The 23153-nt window shown below is 41.6% G+C and overlaps 1 protein-coding gene across 2 annotated transcripts in view; it reads right to left on the bottom strand.

Moving 5' to 3' along the window:
• LOC115195931 (ATP-binding cassette sub-family B member 6, mitochondrial-like) overlaps positions 1-22950 on the bottom strand; it is a 41982-nt gene extending 19032 nt beyond the window's left edge. The window contains exons 1-10 of one of the 2 annotated variants that reach the window (XM_029756287.1): positions 22764-22950; positions 21041-21568; positions 16680-16823; positions 16330-16519; positions 16004-16096; positions 15639-15831; positions 10720-10841; positions 4946-5055; positions 3992-4057; positions 3047-3172 (exon numbers count right to left, since the gene is read on the bottom strand). In XM_029756287.1, coding sequence (XP_029612147.1) covers positions 3047-3172; positions 3992-4057; positions 4946-5055; positions 10720-10841; positions 15639-15831; positions 16004-16096; positions 16330-16519; positions 16680-16823; positions 21041-21556 — 1560 coding nt within the window. In that variant the 5' untranslated portion in view covers positions 21557-21568; positions 22764-22950. Of the gene's footprint in view, positions 1-3046; positions 3173-3991; positions 4058-4945; positions 5056-10719; positions 10842-15638; positions 15832-16003; positions 16097-16329; positions 16520-16679; positions 16824-18160; positions 18235-21040; positions 21569-22763 lie in introns of those variants that run through there. The other variant, XM_029756288.1, reaches the window with a different exon arrangement.
• Positions 22951-23153: the final 203 nt, after the last annotated feature.

Raw genomic sequence — 23153 nt, 5'->3', positions numbered from 1 at the left:
TGTTTCCCATGCTTGTTCAATGAACCATAAACAATTAATGAACATGCACCTGTGGAACGGTCGTTAAGACACTAACAGCTTACAGACGGTAGGCAATTAAGGTCACCGTTATGAAAACGTAGGACACTAAAGAGGCCTTTCTACTGACTCTGAAAAACACCAAAAGAAAGATGCGCAGGGTCCCTGCTCATCTGCATGAACGTGCCTTAGGCATGCTGCAAGGAGGCATGAGGACTGCAGATGTGGCCAGGGCAATAAATTGCAATGTCCGTACTATGAGACGCCTAAGACAGCGCTACAGGGAGACAGGGCAGACAGCTGATCATCCTCGCAGTGGCAAACCAAGTGTAACAACACCTGCACAGGATCGGTACATCCGAACATCACACCTGCGGGACAGGTACAGGATGGCAACAACAACTGCCCGAGTTACACCAGGAACGCACAATCCCTCCATCAGCGCTCAGACTGTCCGCAATAGGCTGAGAGAGGCTGGACTGAGGGCTTGTAGGCCTGTTGTAAGGCAGGTCCTCACCAGACATCACAGGCAACAACGTCGCCGGACCAGACAGGACTGGCAAAAAGTGCTCTTCACTAACGAGTCGCGGTTTTGTCTCACCAGGGGTGATGGTCGGATTCTCGTTTACTGACAAAGGAATGAGCGTTACACCGAGGCCTATACTGTGGAGCGGGATCAATTTGGAGGTGAAGGGTCCATCATGGTCTGGGGAGGTGTGTCACAGCATCATCGGACTGAGCTTGTTGTCATTGCAGGCAATCTCAACGCTGTGCGTTACAGGGAAGACATCCTCCTCCCTCATGTGGTACCATTCCTGCAGGCTCATCCTGACATGACCCTCCAGCATGACAATGCCTCCAGTCCAGCCATACTGCTCGTTTTGTGCGTGATTTCCTGCAAGACAGGAATGTCAGTGTTCTGCCATGGCCAGCGAAGCGCCCGGATCTCAATCCCATTGAGCATGTCTGGGACCTGTAGGATCAGAGGGTGAGGGCTTGGGCCATTCCTCCCAGATATGTCATGGAACTTACAGGTGCCTTGGTGGAAGAGTGGGGTAACATCTCACAGAAAGAACTGGCAAATCTGGTGCAGTCCATGAGGAGGAGATGCACTGCAGGACTTAACCTGTTAGGGCTAGGGGGCAGTATTTACACGGCCGGATAAAAAAACGTACCCGATTTAATCTGGTTACTACTCCTGCCCAGTAACTAGAATATGCATATATATTATTGGCTTTGGATAGAAAACACCCTAAAGTTTCTAAAACTGTTTGAATGGTGTCTGTGAGTATAACAGAACTCATATGGCAGGCAAAAACCTGAGAAGATTCCTTACAGGAAGTGCCCTCTCTGACAAGTTCTTGTTCTTCTTGACTCTGTTTATTGAAGACTGAGGATCTTTGCTGTAACGTGACACTTCCTACGGCTCCCATAGGCTCTCAGAACCCGGGAAAAAGCTGAATGATATCGAGGCAGCCCCAGGCTGAAACACATTAGCGCGTTTGGATAGTGGCCGATCAGAGGGCCATCAGACTAAGGCTCGTGCACGAGGGGATCCCATGCTTTTACTTTCTCTCTCGTTGAATGTAAACAGACTTTGCCGGTCGGAATATTATCGCTTTTTTACGAGAAAAATGTCATAAAAATTGATTTTAAACAGCAGTTGACATGCTTCAAAGTACGGTAATGGAATATTTAGAAATGTTTTGTCACGAAATGCGCCGTGCTCGTAACCCTTATTTACCCTTTCGGATAGTGTCTTGAACGCACGAACAAAACGCCGCTATTTGGATATAACTATGGATTATTTGGGACCAAACCAACATTTGTTATTGAAGTAGAAGTCCTGGGAGTGCATTCTGACGAAGACGGCAAAGGTAATAACATTTTTCTTATAGTAAATCTGACTTTGGTGAATGCTAAACTTGCTGGGTGTCTAAATAGCTAGCCCTGTGATGCCGGGCTATCTACTTAGAATATTGCAAAATGTGCTTTCACCGAAAAGCTATTTTTTAATCGGACATATCAAGTGCATAGAGGAGTTCTGTATCTATAATTCTTAAAATAATTGTTATGTTTTTTGTGAACGTTTATCGTGAGTAATTTAGTAAATTCACCGGAAGTGTTCGGTGGGAATGCTAGTCACATGCTAGTCACCTGCTAATGTAAAAAGCTGGTTTTTGATATAAATATGAACTTGATTGAACAGACATGCATGTATTGTATAACATAATGTCCTAAGATTGTCATCTGATGAAGATCATCAAAGGTTAGTGCTGCATTTAGCTGTGGTTTGGGTTTATGTGACATTATATGCTAGCTTGAAAAATGGGTGTCTGATTATTTCTGGCTGGGTACTCTGCTGACATAATCTAATGTTTTGCTTTCGTTGTAAAGCCTTTTTCAAATCGGACAGTGTGGTTAGATTAACGAGAGTCTTGTCTTTAAAATACTGTAAAATAGTCATATGTTTGAGAAATTGAAGTAATAGCATTTCTAAGGTATTTGAATAACGCGCCACGGGATTCAACTGGCTGTTGAGTAGGGCCCAGAGAGGTTAATGCAGCTGGTGGCCACACCAGATACTGACTGTTACTTTTTATTTTTACCCCACCTTTGTTCAGGGACACATTGTTCCATTTCTGTTAGTCACATGTCTGTGGAACTTGTTCAGTTTATGTCTCAGTTGTTGAATGTTGTTATGTTCATACAAATATTTACACATGTTAAGTTTGCTGAAAATAAACGCAGTTGACAGTGAGGATGTTTATTTTTTTGCTGGGTTTATTTATTGAAGATTATATAAATCCTATAAATTAAAATAGCCAATTTGGGTGCAATCAATTAGCTTAATTTATCCAAGATCAAATTATACATTTCAACAAAACAATGTTTCAGGAATGCTAATCTTATCTGTTTCTAACTAAAGAAAGATTTCAGCACAATCTGAGATAGTGGGTGTCAAAATCCTCTTCTGCTTTTCGAGGTGGAATGACCTTTAAGCTAGCAAGTATTCTGAGCTCAGTACCTTAAACTTGCCCTCCTGGAAAAAGTAGGCACAGAGCAGTGAGCCTGCCAGTAGGCCTGAGCCAACAATCAGGTTCTGGGTCTGGTTCAGGAAGGCCAGAGAGGCTTGGGTCTTCCATTCTGAAATCTAGGATGGGAGGGGACAGACAGAATGCAAATGCAACATTACAATCAACCTAGTTATAGCCTGGTCCCAGATCTGTTTGTGCCGTCTTGCCAACTCCTATGGTCATTGTTATGCAGACCATAAATACAACATTATAATAAATAGAGTTATAGCCTGGTCCCAGATCTGCTTGTGTTGTCGAATAGACCTGGAACCAACAGATTTACAAAAGGTAAAGAGCAATGTCTACTGGTGGCCGTTCTAAAATCATAGCACATTATCAATAATGGCAAGCTCAATCAATCAACATTTCAATCAACTGTATTTTAGAAAGGCCTTTTTACATCAGCAGTTGTCACAAAGTGTTTATACAGATACCCAGCCTAAAAGCCCATAGAGCAAACAATGCAGATGTACAAGCACATTGGCTTGAAAAAACTCCATAGAAAGGAAGGAACCTAGGCAGAAACCAGGCTCTGAGAGGTGTGCATTATAAGAGTACATGGCCATTAAGACCAGATCGTTCTTCAAGACATTCAAATGTTCATCTATGACCAGCAGGGTCAAATAATAAATCAGTGGTTATAGAGGGTGCAACAGTTCAGCATCTCAGGAGTAAATGCTGGCTTTTCATAGCCGAGCATTCAAAGGTTGAGACATCAGGTGGGGGGGTGGGGTGTAGAGATGTAGAGAGGAAAGGTCTGCAGAAGCTCGAACTATGCATGCATCTAAGGTGGTCAAACACATCTACCTGAATAATCAAAGCAAGCACTCTGGTGTAACTTTACACAGATCTACATTCTCAACTCTTCAGCGTTTGACATCTATAGCCTGGATTACCTGATACTTCAGAATGGCGTCCTCAAAACGGTTCACCTCGTAATCCTCTGCGTTGTAGTACTTCACCTGTTGGAAAAACACAACAATCGCAGCCATGAAGCAACTTTGAAGCTGCAAAATGTAATGTGTTTGTGGACAGCTTCATGTGCCAGGTGGTGATTCTGGATCGTGTTCATTAGGCCCCCAACAGACTTAAACAGGGAGAGACTACCTGGACTTATTTTAAATTTTCTGTTGCAAAACATTTTTTACAATTTGCCGTTGTGTGTCCTGTGGTGGTTATTTCTTTATTATCAAATGATGAGAGACAAACTTATCACAAAAGTCAGAGTTGTACTTAAACAAAATATTTATGAACGTATTAATAAGGAAAGCAGGTCACACCACACACACAAGTAAATGATGTGAGTGCTCTGCAATAATAAGGCTGGTCAACCCAACACTCTTGACTGTTGGGTTGTGAGCCCTGACACAAAGAATACAACATATATTTTATAGTAAAGGTACACCCACTTAGTCTACATGACAAACAACAGATATGTGGAATGGGTCACAAGGTGAGACTTGATATAAGAGAAAGGAGTATCCCCCAGCCAAATAGTATTTGTCGTGTAGACTGTTCTTATTGTACAGAAACCAGAGTTTGGCCCCTAAGACAAGGTTCCTCTCATACCCGAAGCATCTCTCCCTGGTACCTAACACTAAACAAACACCAACTCATTCTATGAAATGCATGCTGTAGGAATTATTCACCAAACCATTCATAAATCAAAGGCTCCTCTCAGTTCACACAGACACAGATAAGCGAGTACTAATAGAACCCTATTCTATTGCATAAAACAACAATTTGATGCAATAACAGTATTATAACTTAATCTTGTAATTTCTCCACCATAGTCCTAATGAACACGACCCAAGTATTGAGGTTATAAGCCAATGGGAGCATCTCCGTACCGTCTCAAAGTTGAGCAGGGAGTCCACTGCCTTGGACTTGGCGTTGTTGTCCTGGGTGTTCATGTCTCGCCTGTACTTAGTCCTCCATTCCGTGATGATGATGGTAAGGGCTGGAGCAATATATTGATGGACCATTATGAAATATTACATTGTTATTACCAGGGGTAGGAACCCGTTCAGGGAACAGAGCCAAAAACCGAAAGAACAAAAAATTAAGAAGGAAACTGATCTCTAGTGTTCCGGAATATAACCATTCTTTTAAAATCTTGAGAACCGGTTAATAATGAATGTTATTTTTGGTTCCAAAAATATTCCTCCCGATCTATTATGTTTATATAATTCTGTAAAGTTATAATGCTAGTTATTGAGTTCCACAGTATGAGCCATAATACCCATAAAATCAAGCGGTCAAACAAGGAAATGGTTCCAAATAAATGGCGCCGGAGAAGGCTGACGTGTCTCCAACCGATTGTGTTTTTTGTTTGTAACTTATTTTTTGAACTTATTTTGTAAATAATGTTGCCATTACCATCTCTTATGACCGAAAATAACTTCTGGACATCAGGACTGCGATTACTCACCACAGACTGGCAGAATCCTTTTTTTCCTTTAATGAGTCAAACGAGCCCAACGCCAACGACATACTGCTTTCTCGGGAACAGGCCCAGATCCCCGTGATTTGCGTGAAAAGGAGGTAGAGAAAAAGGGGCCAGAGGGAGGGCTGCTTTTTGAGAATTCGTAGGCGATCGAATAACCCCCACTTCCTTCCATTCTGCTAGCAAACGTGCAATCTTTAGAGAATAAAATAGATGACCTACGTGCAAGATTAAACTACCAACGGGACATTCAAAAATGTAATATCTTATGCTTCACGGAGTCGTGGCTGGATGACGACACTATCAACATACAGCTGGCTGGTTATACGCTGTACCGGCAGAATAGAATATCAGTGTCTGGTAAGACAAGGGGCGGTGGTCTATGTATTTTTGTAAATAACAGCTGGTGCACGATATCTAAGGAAGTCTCGAGCTATTGCTCGCCTGAGGTAGAGTATCTCATGATAAGCTGTAGACCACACTATCTACCTAGAGAGTTTTCATCTGTATTTTTCATAGCTGTTTAGATACCACCACAGTCAGAGGCTGGCACTAAGACAGCATTGAGTGAGCTGTATTCCGCCATAAGCAAACAAGAAAACGCTCACCCAGAGGTGGTGCTCCTAGTAGCAGTGGACTTTAATGCAGAGAAACTTAAATCCATTTTACCAAATTTCTATCAGTATGTTAAATGTGCAACCAGAGGGAAAATAAACTCTGGACCACCTTTACTCCACACACAGAGATACATTCAAAGCTCTCCCTCGCCCTCCATTTGGCAAATATTACCATAATTCTGATTCCTGCTGACAAGCAAAAATTCAAGCAGGAAGCACCAGTGACTTGATGAATAAAAAAAGTGGTCAGATGAAGCAGATGCTAAGCTACAGGACTGTTTTGCTAGCACAGACTGAAATATGTTCTGGGATTCCTCCGATGGCATTGAGGAGTACACCACATCAGTCATTGGCTTCATCAATAAGTGCATCGATGATGTCGTCCCCACAGTGACTGTATGTACATACACCAACCAGAAGCCATGGATTTCAGGCAACATCTGCACGGAGCATAAATGGTAGAGCTGCCGTTTTCAAGGAGCGGGACTCTAACCCGGAAGCTTATAAGAAATCCCTCTATGCCCTCCGACGAACCATCAAACAGGCAAAGCATCAATACAGGACTAAGATCAAATCGTACTACACCAGCTCTGAAGCACGTCAGATATGGCAGGGCTTGCAAACCATTACAGACTACAAAGGGAAGCACAGCCGAGAGCTGCCCAGTGACAAGAGCCTACCAGACGAGCTAAACTACTTCTATGCTCACTTTGAGGCAATTAACACTGAAAAATGCATGAGAGCACCAGCTGTTCCGTAAGACTGTGAGATCACCTGAGTGATGCTCACCTCACTGTGAGTAAGACCTTAAAACAGGTCAACATTCACAGACAGATTACCAGGACGTGTACTCCAAGCATGTGCTGACCAACTGGCAAGTGTCTTCACTGACATTTTCAACCTCTCCCTGTCAGAGTCTGTAATACCAACATGTTTTAAGGAGACAACCATAGTGCCTGCGCCCAAGAATACTAAGGTAACCTGCAAAAATGATAACCGACCCGTAGCACTCACGTCTGTAGCCATGAAGTGCTTTGAAATGCTGGTCATGGCTCACATCAACACCATTATCCCAGAAACCCTAGACCCACTCTAATTTTCATACTGCCCCAACAGATCCACAGATGATGCAATCTCTATTGCACTCCACACTGCCCTTTCCCACCTGGACAAAATGAACACCTATGTGAGAATGCTATTCATTGACTACAGCTCTGCATTCAACACCATAGTGCCCTCAAAGCTCATCAATAAGCTAAGGACCCTGGGACTAAACACCTCCTTCTGCAACTGGATCCTGGTCTTCCTGACGAGCCGCACCCAGGTGGTAAGGGTAGGTAACCACACATCCGCCACGCTGATCCTCAACACAGGGGCCCCTCAGGGGTGCGTGCTCAGTCCCCTCCTGTACTCCCTGTTCACTCATGACTGCACGGCCAGGCACAACTCCAACACTATCATTAAGTTTGCCGATGACACAACAGTGGTAGGCCTGATCACAGACAACGACGAGACAGCCTATAGGGAGGTCAGAGACCTGGCAGTGTGATGCCAGGATAAACTCTTCCTCAACGTGATCAAGACAAAGGAGATGATTGTGGACTACAGGAAAAAGAGCACCGAGCACACCCCCATTCTCATCGACGGGGCTGTAGTGGAGCAGGTTGAGAGCCTCAAGTTCCTTGGCGTCCACATCACCAACAAACTAATACGGTCCAAGCACACCAAGACAGTCGTGAAGACGGCACGACAAAACCTGTTCCCCTTCAGAAGACGGAAAAGATTTGGCATGGGTCCTCAGATCCTCAAAAGGTTCTACAGCTGCACCATCGAGAGCATCCTGACTCGTTGCATCACTGCCTGGTATGGCAATTGCTCGGCCTCCGACTGCAAGGCACTACAGAGGGTAGTGCAAAAGGCACAGTACATCATTGGGACCAAGCTTCCTGCCATCCAGGAACCTCCATACCAGGCGGTGTCAGAGGAAGGCCCTAAAAATTGCCAAAGACTCCAGCCACCCTAGTCATAGACTTTTCTCTCTGCTACCGCATGGCAAGTGGTACCGGAGTGCCGAGTCTAGGTCCAAGAGGCTTCTAAACAGCTTCCACCCCCAAGCCATAAGACTCCTGAATATCTAATCAAATGGCTACCCAGACTATTTGCATTGCCTCCCTCCTCCCTCTTTTACACCGCTGCTACTCTCTGTTGTTATCATCTATGCATAGTCACTTTAATAACTCTACCTACATATTACCCCAACTAACCAGCGCCCCTGCACATTGACTCTGTGCCGGTACCCCTCTGCATATAGTCTCACAACTGTTATTTTACTGCTGCTCTTTAATTACTTGTTACTTTACTTCTTATTCTTTTCCGTATTTTTTAAACTACATTGTTGGTTAGGGGCTCGTAAGTAAGCATTTCACTGTAAGGTCTACACCTTTTGTATACGGTGCATGTGACTAATAAAATTTGATTCGATTTGAATCATTTTCCCACCATTTATTTTTCCTATAGGGGATTTTAGAAACACTTAAAATAAGGGTGGTGTTTCGTGTAGGTTTACGAAGGCGTGACGTTTTGATTACCGTGTAAATCTCTCGAAGACAAGGTGACTTTTATCAATATATTTGTCTGTATTTATCACCCAAAAATGAAATGCTAATTAGCTGCTAATGTGGCGATCATAAAGAACTACAAATTTAATGATCTGGACTAGACTGCCGAATAGAGGCAAAGGTAAGAATCTCTGAATTAACCGCCTAATGTTAGCTAAACTGAACAATGAATAAATTGGAAACAGTTCTTTAAAATGGACAATTCTTTGAACTGTCTGTGTAAGTTTTAAAATATACACAATACCTGTTACCAAAGGTGTCAGCAAGAGATGACTTGTAGGAGCTGCAGGGATTTGTAGTCTTGCATGATGTCTACTTTGATGATAATTAGCATTTTTGATTCTGAGAGTAAATAGAGCTGAATATATGCATTTTATTAAAAAAAAAATACATTGCTGTTACTCAATGTTTATTATCTATGCATAGTCACTTTACCCACACCTACATGTACATATTACCTCAATTACCTTGACTAACCTGTACCTCTGCACATTGACTCGGTACCGGTACCCCTGTACAGAATATAGCCTCATTATTGTTATTTGTAGTGTTTCTACAAATAACAACAATTTTTTTTCTCTACTTTAGTTTATTTAGTAAATATTTTCTTAACGGCTTGTAAGTAAGCATTTCACAGTAAGGTTATATTCGGCGCATGTGAACAATTGGAACCATTTGCCTGTTTGACCGCTAGGTTTTATGGGAATTATGACACCTCCACTGTGGGGCTCTATAGCTCAAGCACATTCTAGTTCACGTCATGTCATTATGTTCAGCGCTTCAAGCAAAGCACCCTCCATGTCCACCCCTCTCTCGCGCGCTCTCCCCACCGGTGAAATGTCAGTCGCATCTCACGCCTGCACTTATCTGTAATGTAAATCTGACCAATCAAAAATGTAAACTACTAGCTGAAATATGACTCCAAAAACTTTTCATTTTTCATGAAATGTCCTCTTGGATCACTGAGATTAGGATCTGTACTTACCTATTTCATAATTATTCATATGTTTTTTGATCAGTTATTATGCATTTTACCACAATTTTTACAAAATTCACATTACCGCAACAGTTTAAAAAAGTAATAAACAAATACATTTATAATATTATTTATCATTGCTCCCATAATGAAAAGGCCAGAGTTAAACATAACACTGAAAATACATTGAACACTAAAATAAAATTGTAAAAATAATTTTTTAGAAATTCCCCCCAAGAATTGGATGAAAAGGCCAAGTGGGGTAAAGGGGCTGTTTGAGAAGAACAACCTCATTCTGAAGATACACTACCATTCAAAAGTTTGGGGTCACTTAGAAATGTTCTTGTTTTTTTAAAGAAAAGCACATTTTTTGTCCATTAAAATAACATCAAATTGATCAGAAATACAGTGTAGACATTGTTAATGTTGTAAATGACTATTGTAGCTGGAAACTGATAATTTTTATGGAATATCTACATAGGTGTACAGAGGCCCATTATCAGCAACCATCACTCCTGTGTTCCAATGGCACGTTGTGTTAGCTAATCCAAGTTTATCATTTTAAAAGGCTAATTGATCATTAGAAAAAACTATTGTGCTGATTAAAGCAGCAATAAAACTGGCCTTCTTTAGACTAGTTGACTATCTGGAGCATCAGCATTTGTGGGTTCGATTACAGGCTCAAAATGGGCAGAAACAAAGAACTTTCTTCTGAAACTCGTCAGTCTATTCTTGTCCTGAGAAATGAAGGCTATTCCATGCAAGAAATTGCCAATAAACTGAAGATCTCGTACAACGCTGTGTACTACTCCCTTCACAGAATAGTGAAAACTGGCTCTAACCAGAATAGAAAGAGAGCTGAGCAACAACTGAGCAAGAGGACATATCACATATTTGACTCAGATCAGATTATTATTACCTTTTAAACATAACTGAATTGGTTCTGGAAAGGAGGCCTTGTACTCACTGAGATAGAGGAACATACAGACGAATACGATGAGTCCGAACCAGGCGTTGAAGTAGGTGATGAAGTAGATGATGGAGATGACGATATCTGCGATGGTGGGGAAGATGCTGAATACAATGTAGCTGTGGAGAGAAAGAGAGGGAGTCCAGGTTTACCTCTGGGTTCAGACACAGAAAGTCAGACATTCAGACACAGGAAACTACAGACTGTCCAGAGGTCAGGATAACACTAAGAAACTAAGACATACTACAGGGGGATGGATCATAGTGACACGGCCTGGCAAGTAGAATTGGAAGGTGGAATACATTTTATGGTCGAAAAGAGTACAGTTTTGGCATAATTGCTCTTTTTGAGGATAGAGCAAACACCCGAGGAAGCAGTATCTAAGCTTTGAGGATAAAGTAAATCAGATAAAATATATATGTCCAATACTTCCAAACACTTGAGCTGCAATTGATACAGTTAGTCTGGTTCTATGTAGCCAACTGAATAATTCAAAAAGTGCAAAGCTAACGCCAAGCTCAATCAAGCATACCTCAGACCAATGTTCCCTCAATTTTTTCAGCACTGAGCAAATTTCAGGTCTGCTGAGCGCAAACTTGAACATTGTGAAAATTCTTTGCAACTTCTGGCGGGCGTTAAATGTGAACACTGAGGCTGTACCTACTTTAAGTTACAGTTAAGTGGTCAAGTAGGCTATTGTCTGCTGTTTGATCATAATGAAGGCCTACCAGTGGCCTACCATCAAAAACAATGGAGAAAATGTATCTCAAAACATTTTAACATGGAAATAACTGTTCTATCATCCAGCCTACAGTAGCAGCCAATGTGTGGTGTTCAATGTAGTCCTACATTCCATGACACTTTTGAAAAAAAAAACATGCATGGCTTGACATTAACCTGTTTATCCACTTGTCCTTCAGACAAGGCGGTCTGAAAATGTTGTTGTGCTCTTTGACGCAAGAAACCACTTTACAAAATAAAATAATTATTCCCATACCATTATTACAAAGAATCAGACAAATCATTCTACCCTCTGCCTATTGGCTACTTAGCTTATTCAAGCCTGTCTCAAAATACAACACTGCCTCTAAGACCAAAAAAACTTTATCTGACTCACTTTTCAAAGATAGCTAGAAATGCACACGTTTTGTTCTCTTGTAGGAAGCAATCACTCCCCCATTGCTGACTACAAATTATCAATAACTGGGCTAATAACTCACTCACTAGCAAAGGATTTGAACAAATATGCACAGGTGGTGACATGTAGCTCTCACTTTGATCTCAAGACAAGCGCATCTACTAACGACCGCTCATGCTGTAAACACTGTCCAGTTAAAAGTGAATGGCACAGGTTCAATATATGGCAATGGTCTATATTGCATATAGGCCTACTGCAGTTCTGATTGGTTATGGTGCACCGGTCTGTGTATAGAGTACGGGCCTTGTCAATCTGATGCATTCTCCCTACAACAAAATCTCTTGGATAGTAAGTTTTGCATACTAAGTTTTGCATAGCTAGTTTTGTTTCGGTATGTTTCATTGAAAGTGGATAATATTGCGTTGATTCGATCGCAATTACAACAGTAAAAGGAAAACATTGGTAGTGTTATCTGACATGGAAAACTGTAGAAAATTAAGTGAAGATCAATCTCGTGCTTCTCTGCACGGGCTGATATTTCTTCTGCGCAGCAGTCCCGGGGGAGATGCGCACCCATTTTAGAGGAAATATTGCCTTAGACAGTGTTTCACATATACGACCTGTGTCTGAAAGATATCATTAGTAATCTAAGGCAGATGAGTTTCCCCCTTATAACGTAAAACGCTTTGAAAAATGCTATATACAGTTGAAGTTGGAAGTTTACATACACCTTAGCCAAATACATTTAAACTCAGTTTTTCACAATTCCTTATATTTAACCCTAGTAAATATTCCCTGTCTTAGGTCAGTTAGGATCACCACTTTATTTTAAGAATGTGAAATGTCAGAATAATAGCATAGATAATTATTTATTTCAGCTTTTATTTCTTTCATCACCTTCCCAGTGGGTAAGAAGTTTACATACACTCAATTAGTATTTGGTAGCATTGCCTTTAAATTGTTTAACTTGGGTCAAACGTTTCGGGTAGCCTTCCACAAGCTTCCCACAATAAGTTGGGTGAATTTTGGCCCATTCCTCCTGACAGAGCTGGAGAAACTGAGTCAGGTTTGTAGGCCTTATCCCACTGATAAGGAACAGTCACTATTCCTCTTGTAGTAACAGTAGTTACAAAAACTCAGCTAATTGCTATGCAATTAAAATACAATATTACCAAAGTATTATGTAACATGCTAATAAAATGTTGCTCCAAACGTAATTCGTTTTATTACACAGGCATAAGAACAGTTTAATGTTGTGTTACTGAGAATGATAACTAAGAAAATATGGCTTTTAATGTCGACAGGAAAGTAAATATCCAAGAACTACCTTCTTGAATCAACTACAGCCAATGTTTGTATGTAAAAGCTATTTCTAAGATGCCTACTTTCAGTTTTTCCGAACTCGCTTCACTCGCAAATAAGAGGGAGGCTTGCGTCACCAACACTGGCACATGTGCAGATCAAACACACTGCTGAAACGCAGATTAAGTGGTTTACATGTCCTAATAATTCAATAGATTTCTCAGAAAACCAGATGTTTTAATCGGCGTATGCTTACTTAGATTGACAACAATTTATATAAGCAGAGTAAGGTGTTTACATTACTATTTTCATACTCGGCCTACTGATATAATCAGTTTAATATTGAATTATTAGTAAGGATGCACAATATATCGGTGAACATATCGGAATCGGACGATATTAGCTAAAAATGCCAACATCGGTATCGGCCGATGTCGAGTTTAACGCCGATGTGCAAAACCGATGTCAAAGCTGATGTGCATACCTATTTAACGTAGGTACATGACGTAATGACTCTGTGTAAAATTTTGCGCGAAATGTGCAACACAGCATTCCTAAACTAGGCCACAATGTCTGCAGTGTGGATCGAGCAGTCAACAAGTCGAGTAGTCATTTGAAAGAGTAAGAACATTTCAGCGAGACACTCATACACAAAATCCATTAAAGCCAAGATAATTGCCCTTGACAATCAACCGTTCTCTGTCGTGGGTGATGTTGGCTTTCGCCGACTGGTTGAGCACTGGTACACACTACCAAGTGCGCTATTTTTCAGATGTTGCCCTACTGGAGGTACACAGTAATAGCGTCAATGCTATTAGCTTCACGACATACATACTATGGAACGCCGTTTCAGTCTTTGCGTGTCAGTAGCACTGTCAAAGCTGTACAAAAAAGTCTGCAAACAAGCAAACACCGGCCATGAACGATGTGTTATAAATACAGTGTTGGTATTAAAGCATTACTTCTTCGACCACAACTTCTCAGGTAGATAGCTTTAGCTTGGTACCTAGCTAGCAACAATACAACCAGCCTGAAAACAATGACCAGTAGAAACTGCAGTCATTTTCATTATTCTTAGTAATGATTTAGGAATCCTTGTGAGTAAGTATTGTTGTTCGCCTATTGAAATTGAACATCAGTTCATGAAAATAAATTGCTAGCCAGCTACTTAACCCTGTTGCCCAGAGCTAACGTTATAAGCAGCCAGCTAGCTTCATCTGGCTAGTGAGGCTTGACCGGACCAGGTTATGTGTTGTGAAGCTAGCCACAATGAGGATTAGGCACAATAGTGGAATTTACGGATTGCCTTCAAAATAAAAGTATGTCATTGACAGTGATGCAAACAAATACAAATAGTAGAATTATGCCATACTTTTATTTTGAAGGCTAACCGCAAAGTCCACTATTGTAGCTAATCCTTTTGTGGCTAGCTTCACATAGATGGGTCCGACCATTAATCAAATAAGAACTGTCCTATAAATTAGGGTTATTTAGAGATGCTGACACTTAGCTATATAGTTAGCTAAGCTAGCTAACTATAGCTACTGAAACAGATAATGTCATTTTGCTATGTTTTTGGGGAAGAACATTGTTTGCGTCCATGAGCAAGATAGAGTTTTTTATGACCAGCAATGTTGGTGCGCGAGACAACTTTACCAGCATCATAGCATACGTATCGATCAATCGTTGTGACATGAAATACGAGTGACAGTGTAATCAATGTGTAATAACTACGTAAAACATTTATGAACACGTTAAATTATTATGTGACGTGCAGTCATATTCAGGTCCTGATTGGTCAACAAGCTTATTTGACACGTGAAATAGTGTTAAATATTATATTATTTGATACGCAAAAACCCAAACGGCATACCATAGAGATCCTGGTTGAGAATGAAACGAGTGAACAAATGAACAACGGCACAGCAAGTAAGTGGCACAGCAAGTGAAAGAAATAGGTTTTGATTAAGTTTTACTGGTAATGAGGACATACGTAAATGCCAACAAAATAACTTTTTGGTCAGTGTGGTGTGTGTGTGTATGTGTAACCTTTAATTAACTAGGCAAGTCAGTTAAGAACAAAATCTTATATTCAATGACAGCCTACCCCGGCCAAACCCGGACGACACTGGGCCAATTGTGCACCGCCCTATGGGACTCCCAATCACGGCTGGATGTGATACAACCTGGATTCGAACCAGGGACTGTAGTGACGCCTCTTGCACTGAGATGCAGTGCCTTAGACCGCTGCGTCCATGTGTGTGTGTTAACTAGTTAACTGTACTAAAATGCTTAAAAGGCTGATAAAAATTGTAAATATCGGTTATGGGTATCGTTTTTTTTATTTTATTTTTTTACAAGGAAAATATCAGATATCGATATCGGCCAAAAATGTCATATCGGTGCATCACTAATTATTAGTGTGCATGTAAACGTACCTATTGACACACCCACAATTTATTATTATGAGACTCACCTGAGCAGGGTGTTGATGGAGGAGGTGCCGCGGTCGATGCTACGCAGGACGTCCCCGGTGCGTCGGCCCAGGTGCCAGCGCATCGACAGTGAGTGTAAGTGGCCGAACAAACGCACCTGCACCACCCGGTTGGTGTACTGCTGCACGCGGATCCACAGGAAGGAGCGCATGTTACTGATGAAGCCAGACGCACCTAGGAAAGAGAGGGGAAAGAAAGAGGAGGAGGGGAGGGGGAAAGAGAGAAAGAGGGGGAAAGTGGAGAGGAGTGAGAGAGCGAGGAAACAAAAGAGAGAATTAAAATAACAGCACTCAAGGAATGGGTAAAGCGGTAGAGAAAGAAAATATGGGGTGAGAGTCCCACTCACCTGCCCCTCCACCTTGCAGGATCTTGAGCAGGACATAGACACACACAGTGGTGACCAAGGTCTTCCAGCTGCTTCCATCAGTCAGCTCATTCACTGTGACAGAAAGAGAGGTTTTGAAAAGGAATCACAGTTTCAGGTCATCTTTTCTGCAGTTGTGCTAGGTAGATATTCAGACGTCAGACTCAATGATATCAAAGCCTTCTGAAAAAAAAAAGATGACCTGTAACGCAAACAATAAGGCTGTGACAACAACTAAGAACTTATAAGATATTCAGAAAAAAGATGGTTCTCGGGGAGACGTTCAGAAACGAGGGAGGATCTCTCACCGATGTTCTTGTAGTAGATGGGGACAAAGACATTGATGACCCTCTCCAAACCAAGCAGGCACAGGCAGAGTAGCACCAGGCCCTGTAGTAGAATATTGCCCCGGGGCCACATGTAGGGCACCAGCAGACGCACCTTCTGCCCAAAGTCCTGCCAGGTAGACTGGGACTCCTCCGCCCCACCCAACAGGGGCTGAGGTAGAGATAGAGGTTATTATGGGACATGGTGGCACAGACAGACAAACAGACACTCATTACAAACTTACACACACACCCACACACAAACTGAATCAGGATATATTCATACAGTCATTGGATATTATACACACATAAGGGATGTGATTACTAGTTACCTGGCCAGTGCCGCCCTCCACGTCACGTTCGTCCTCGTTGATCAGGAGCATGTATGGTCTCCGTGGCAACCCCGGAGCCTTTAGGCCCAGGAAGAAGAGCATTCCTGTGCCGAGGTAGCGCATCAACCACAGAGAAAACTCCACCTCAGGTAATGAATGAAAAATGCTTAGTCATAACTGAACCTTTAAAGGGGCAATCCGCAGTTGAAACAATAACAAAGTGGGTACCCCACCTGTTTTGGAGAAATGAAACCACTCAAATTCATAGACCAAGCTATGTATGCAAGGACTAACCATCCATACTATCAAAATTATAATTTGAATCATGCTTTGAGGCTATACAGTGTTTGTTAACATTTACAATGTTTACAAACATTGGAGTAAAACAAGCTTATATTTTGGGTTCTGATGTGGTGTGAAAGTTGAACTAAGCTCATGAGGAATTTATAAACTACACCACTGTTCAAAAGTTTGGGGTCACTTAGAAATGTCCTTGTTTTTGAAAGAAAAGCACATTTTTTGTCCATTAAAATAACATCAAATTGATCAGAAATATAGTGTAGACATTGTTAATGTTGTAAATGACTACTGTAGCTAGAAACAGCAGATTTTCTATGGAATATCTACATAGGCCCATTATCTACATAGGCCCATTATCAGCAACCATCACTCCTGTGTTCCAACAGCACGTTGTATTAGCTAATCCAAGTTTATAATTTTAAAAGGCTAATTGATCCTTAGAAAACCCTTTTGCAATTATTTTAGCACAGCTGAAAACTTGTTCTGATTAAAGAAGCAATAAAACTGGACTTCTTTAGACTAGTTGAGTATCTGGAGCATCAGCATGTGTGTTCGATTACAGGCTCAAAATGGCCAGAAACAACTTTCTTCTGAAACTCGTCAGTCTATTCTTGTTCTGAGAAATTAAGGCTATTCCATGCGAGAAATTGCCAATAAACTGAAGATCTCGTACAACGCTGTGTACTACTCCCTTCACAGAACAGCGCAAACTGGCTCTAACCAGAATATAAAGAGGAGTGGGAGGCCCCGGTGCACAACTGAGCAAGAGGACAAGTACATTAGAGTGTCTAGTTTGAGAAACAGACACCGATCCCGTAGAGGTTAATGATCCCAAGCCCAGAAAAAAAGCCCAAATGATTGTGCCGTTATCCAATATATACAGTATATGATTTGGTTACTGCACATTACACACAACAGAAACACATAAAAGCCCATAGTTGTAGCAAGCTATATGCTCTCTTCAGTAAATAAATGAAACAAGCTCCAGCATGCTAATTTTTGAGTGTTAACTGTATTACTGTACTGTAATATATGGACTGAAAATACGCACATCGTTCAAGCCATGATAAAGCAGGGAGATAACATGCAATTCTGGTAAATAAATTAGGGCCTATTTGTATAATTAGTAGGCTGACGCATATATACCTTTCATAATACTTCCCCTAATGTTATTAGCCTACCTCATCTCCTCTTGTTGCGTCATTCCTTCCTCGCTTTCAACAGTTGTCCTTATCTTCATCATTCTAATGACATCCTTAAATAATATAGGACTAGAATTAGATGCAGAAGGCTTTCACTTCTCTTCACGAAGATTGAATGGCTATGGGTCTGAATAAATAACTGCTATAGCCTACCGCCATCGCACGTTCGTTCTTCTTTAAAATGACCTGCGAGTTCTATAATGTCCATCAAGCTATTCTAGTCTAGCTTGTCCTGCATGGGACTCCAAAAGCTAAGGAGAGTTTTTTAAGGCGAGAGGCGAGAGGTATTGCGCAAGAGAGGCTATAAGTTAGAAGCTTATTATGCATAACCCATCATTAACTAGCTAAATATAAGGATAATACTGCATTGAATGTATTACCTGAAAGAGGTAGGCTAGGCCATCTATTTACAGTATACACACTACATCTATATACAGTATACACATATATATACAGTTGAAGTCGGAAGTTTACATACACTTAGGTTGGGGTCATTAAAACTTGTTTTTCAACCACTCCACAAATGTCTTGTTAACAAACTATAGTTTTGGCAAGTCGGTTAGGACATCTACTTTGCATGACAGTCATTTTTCCAACAATTGTTTACAGACAGAGTATTTCACTTATAATTCACTGTATCACAATTCCAGTGGGTCAGAAGTTTACATACACTAAGTTGACTGTGCCTTTAAACAGCTTGGAGAATTCAAGAAAATTGTGTCATGGCTTTAGAAGCTTCTGATAGGCTAATTGACATCATTTGAGAATCAATTGGAGGTGTACCTGTGGATGTATTTCAAGGCCTACCTTCAAACTCAGTGCCTCTTTGCTTGACATCATGGGAAAATCAAAAGAAATCAGCCAAGACCTCAGAAAAAAAATTGTAGACCCCCACAAGTCTGGTTCATCCTTGGGAGCAATTTCCAAACGCCTGAAGGTACCACGTTCATCTGTACAAACAATAGTATGCAAGTATAAACACCATGGGACCACGCAGCTGTCATACCGCTCAGGAAGGAGATGCGTTCTGTCTCCTAGAGATGAACGTAGTTGTGCAAAAAGTGCAAATCAATCCCAGAACAACAGCAAAGGACCATGTGAAGATGCTGGAGGAAACAGGTACAAAAGTATCTATATCCACAGTAAAACGAGTCCTATATCGACATAACCTGAAAGGCCGCTCAGCAAGGAAGAAGCCACTGCTCCAAAACCGCCATAAAAAAGCCAGACTACGGTTTGCAACTGCACATGGGGACAAAGATCGTACTTTTTGGAGGAATGTCCTCTGGTCTGATGAAACAAAAATAGAACTGTTTGGCCATAATGACCATCGTTATGTTTGGAGGAAAAAGGGGGAGGCTAATAACATCCCAACCGTGAAGCACGGGGGTGGCAGCATCATGTTTTGGGGGTGCTTTGCTGAAGGAGGGACTGGTGCACTCCACAAAATAGATGGCATCATGAGGGTGGAAAATGATGTGGATATATTGAAGCAACATCTCAAGACATCAGTCAGGAAGTTAAAGCTTAGTCGCAAATGGGTCTTTCCAAATGGACAATGTCCTCAAGCATTCTTCCAAAGTTGTGGCAAAATGGCTTAAGGACAACAAAGTCAAGGTATTGGAGTGGCCATCACAAAGCCCTGACCTCAATCCTATAGAAATTTTGTGGGCAGAACTGAGAGTGTGCGAGCGAGGAGGCCTACCCACCTGACTCAGTTACACCAGCTCTGTCAGGAGGAATGGGTCAAAATTCACCCAACTTATTGTGGGAAGCTTGTGGAAGGCTACCTGAAACGTTTGACCCAAGATAAACAATTTAAAGGCAATGCTACCAAATACTAATTGAGTGTATGTAAAGTTCTGACCCACTGGGAATGTGATGAAATAAATAAAAGCTGAAATTAATCATTCTCTCTGCTATTATTCTGACATTTCACATTCTTAAAATAAAGTGGTGATCCTAACTGACCTAAGACAGGGAATTTTTACTAGGATTAAATGTCAGGAATTGTGAAACTGAGTTTAAATGTATTTGGCTAAGGTGTATGTAAACTTCCAACTTCAACTGTATATTTATTTGGGGGAGTGTCCAGAGGGAGAGGAATGTGGAAGGGCAAGATGGGGAAGTGACTCAGCACTTCTAGAGTTACTCATAGCTGAATAATGATCATGGCTCCCCTCCCTTCCACTGTTGTGTCATTGTTGGATAATCAGTTTCTATTTTAGCAGTCTACTTGTGAGAAACTGCTTTGTAATAGATTGTTAAAAAAATGTAAAAAATAAAATTACAACACTCATGATGAATAAGGGATTTAGAGGTTATTAAGTAGCTACTTGATAAGAAGCATATTACATCTAGCCTATGTGTCCCATTTACATGGATATCACACCCTATGAGCAGACTAACTTAAGTTTTTAGAAAGCCCACTACTACACTTGTGTAATGGAGTGTTGAAACTAAGTTTAATACTTATATCAAGCAACATTATATGTCAACATCTGAACAACCTCAATGAAACTATGGAGTGGGATGGCAGTTTATCCTCACTGAGGGTTGAGCTGTGGGGTTCATTCAAAAAGGTTAAATGTTTGTAACGTTGCAGATAGAAAGGCAATGAAAAGATCTTAACCTGACATTTAAACATGTTTGTTCTACAACAATATATTTATTTCTGAAAGTCCTGGAATGCTACACCCACCTAAACAGACTCCAGTGCCACGTTCAGTAGGCAAACATTGCGCAACGTTCAGATATAAATACATTATGTAGAACAGACATGCCTCTCTGAGTAATTTGTAGATTGAGGACATTCTATAATGTTACACACTCCTGAACATACCCCTCTTCCTCTCTCACCTGCTTCTGTGTGTTCTCCAGGCCCCACCACCAGTAGGGGCTGGCCCAGGAGACAAAGGCCAGGTTCTCCGCTGAGAATGCCACAGCCCAGAAGAGCAGCAGCACCGTGCTGTGGCCCCTTGTCCGGTCCCTCACCAGCACCCACCTCCTCTCCAGCTTTAGCAGGGACACGGCCCAGGCCCAGCCCAGCATGGACAGGCAGCCATACAGCACCACATAGCCGGGGAGCTCCCCTCCCCCGGCGGCCCTCCACACCAGCCCCCCTAGGAACTGCAGCAGGAGGAGCAGGGAGACTCCCAGTTGGAGGCCATAGAGGCGCGAGCGCGGCACGAACTTGGGCTCCATCTCGGTGCCGTAGCGGCGGTAGCAGACGCAGTGGAAGGTGCCGAAGAAGAAGGAGAGGGTAAGCAGGACGGTGGGCACCAGGGTGAAGTAGAAGCAGGGCGAGATGCCGCCCTCCAGCCAGGCTTCGGAGATGGAAGCGCTGGCCTCACAGTAGCTTTGCACTACCACCATGGTGGCTGGGAGCTGGGGAGACAGGGAGGGGAAAGAGAGTATTCCCTATAACAGACATATTACTACCACATTAACCCTATACATAGGGCTCAAATATCATAAACCTGGTCCGCATGTACGTTAAGAGACTTTAAAAAGGCAAGACCGGCAAAGGAAATCATACAGTAGACTGCATGAAATTAGTTTTCCAAAATAGTATTTTAGAATTTGCACCGGAACTTATTTGTATCCTATTCTGAACTGCTATTCATGACGACATTCAACATTCATAACTCCCCCAGCAGCGATGAAAAGTGAAGTTAGTCAACACAATGTACACCTGTTCATTATTTTGCAGGTCAAACATGCTATACCCTACTTAATGTATCAGGGTCAAGAGCAGATTGAATCTCCTTGAGGTGTGTGTGCAAAACACAGCAGCATCTCTTCCTAGTCTATAATCATTCAACAGACTTGAATATGCCTAAGAGATCCAGGCCAACCCTGCTATATCGGGCTGTGAACTTTAAAATATGGTTAGTGCTTCAGTCATGGCTCCTAACAGCATCCCAGCCAGTCAGGTGAATCCACACCCCATAGTGTCATCTGGGGTGGGCGGTGGACCAATTCTGATTCAGTCAAGGCACTTAAGACACCCAAAACACATCACATTTCATCAACTGATATTCATTCAAAATATAATAGAATTAGGTTACAGTGGTATGCCGACACATGCACCATGGAGTAGCTTGGCATGTTGGAACAAGCCCTCACAAGCTCCAGTTCAGAGAGGTCACTGTGCACATTGTAATTTCAACTAATACAATTATTAATTTGGATGTACATTACTTATCTTAATGAAAGAACAACTGCACTTTATTATCATAACCCCCCAAAAAGCTATTAACCCCTACTACTCCATTGTTTTTGTTGTCATGTGATATGGAACTTTAAACAAATGCTTCAGATTATGTTTTACAAAAAAGTTATGTTGCTCTTATGGAATCATTTCTTGAGCACTACAGATATCATCATAGGAATCAAGATGCATATCCCCCTGTGGCATTGTTTAGCCTGTTTTTCTTGGTGTCCAGCTCTTTGACAGACCGAGCGTATTTAAACAATGTGACTGTGACGACAGAGCGTCAGATTTACAGTAGTAATTCAAGATAGCTAACGTTAGCTAAATTAGCTAGCTTAGATCTGTTGCTGTTATTACAATACTCACCTTCTCAAGACAAGCTGGTTGCTGGAAAGCGATTTAGTGAATTGAAGCTCCCAACAAATAACCCGTTTTACTCGAAGAGATATTAAAAGTAAAAAATAACAATAATGGTCATTTTGTTGTATCCACTTGTAAATTATCCTTATTCTTCTTGCGGCATACAGGAGCGAAGTAATCCATGACTCGACAATCGACACTTTCCTACGAAACACTGCCTGAACCGGGTCCTAGAGCCCCCTGGCTCACAATCATGTTCAAAACGAATGTTACGCAATCTCATGTATGACCAGTAGATGACGGTATATACAAAGATATACCTCACATCAAAATGCCATCTGAACGCTTGGTCTCATCATAGTCTACAGTCTTCCCTGTGGCTCAGTTGGTAGCGCA

The sequence above is a fragment of the Salmo trutta genome, chromosome 6 (assembly GCF_901001165.1).
Source record: "Salmo trutta chromosome 6, fSalTru1.1, whole genome shotgun sequence".
Lineage (NCBI taxonomy): Eukaryota > Metazoa > Chordata > Actinopteri > Salmoniformes > Salmonidae > Salmo > Salmo trutta.
This window is presented reverse-complemented; position numbering and strand designations above follow the sequence as displayed.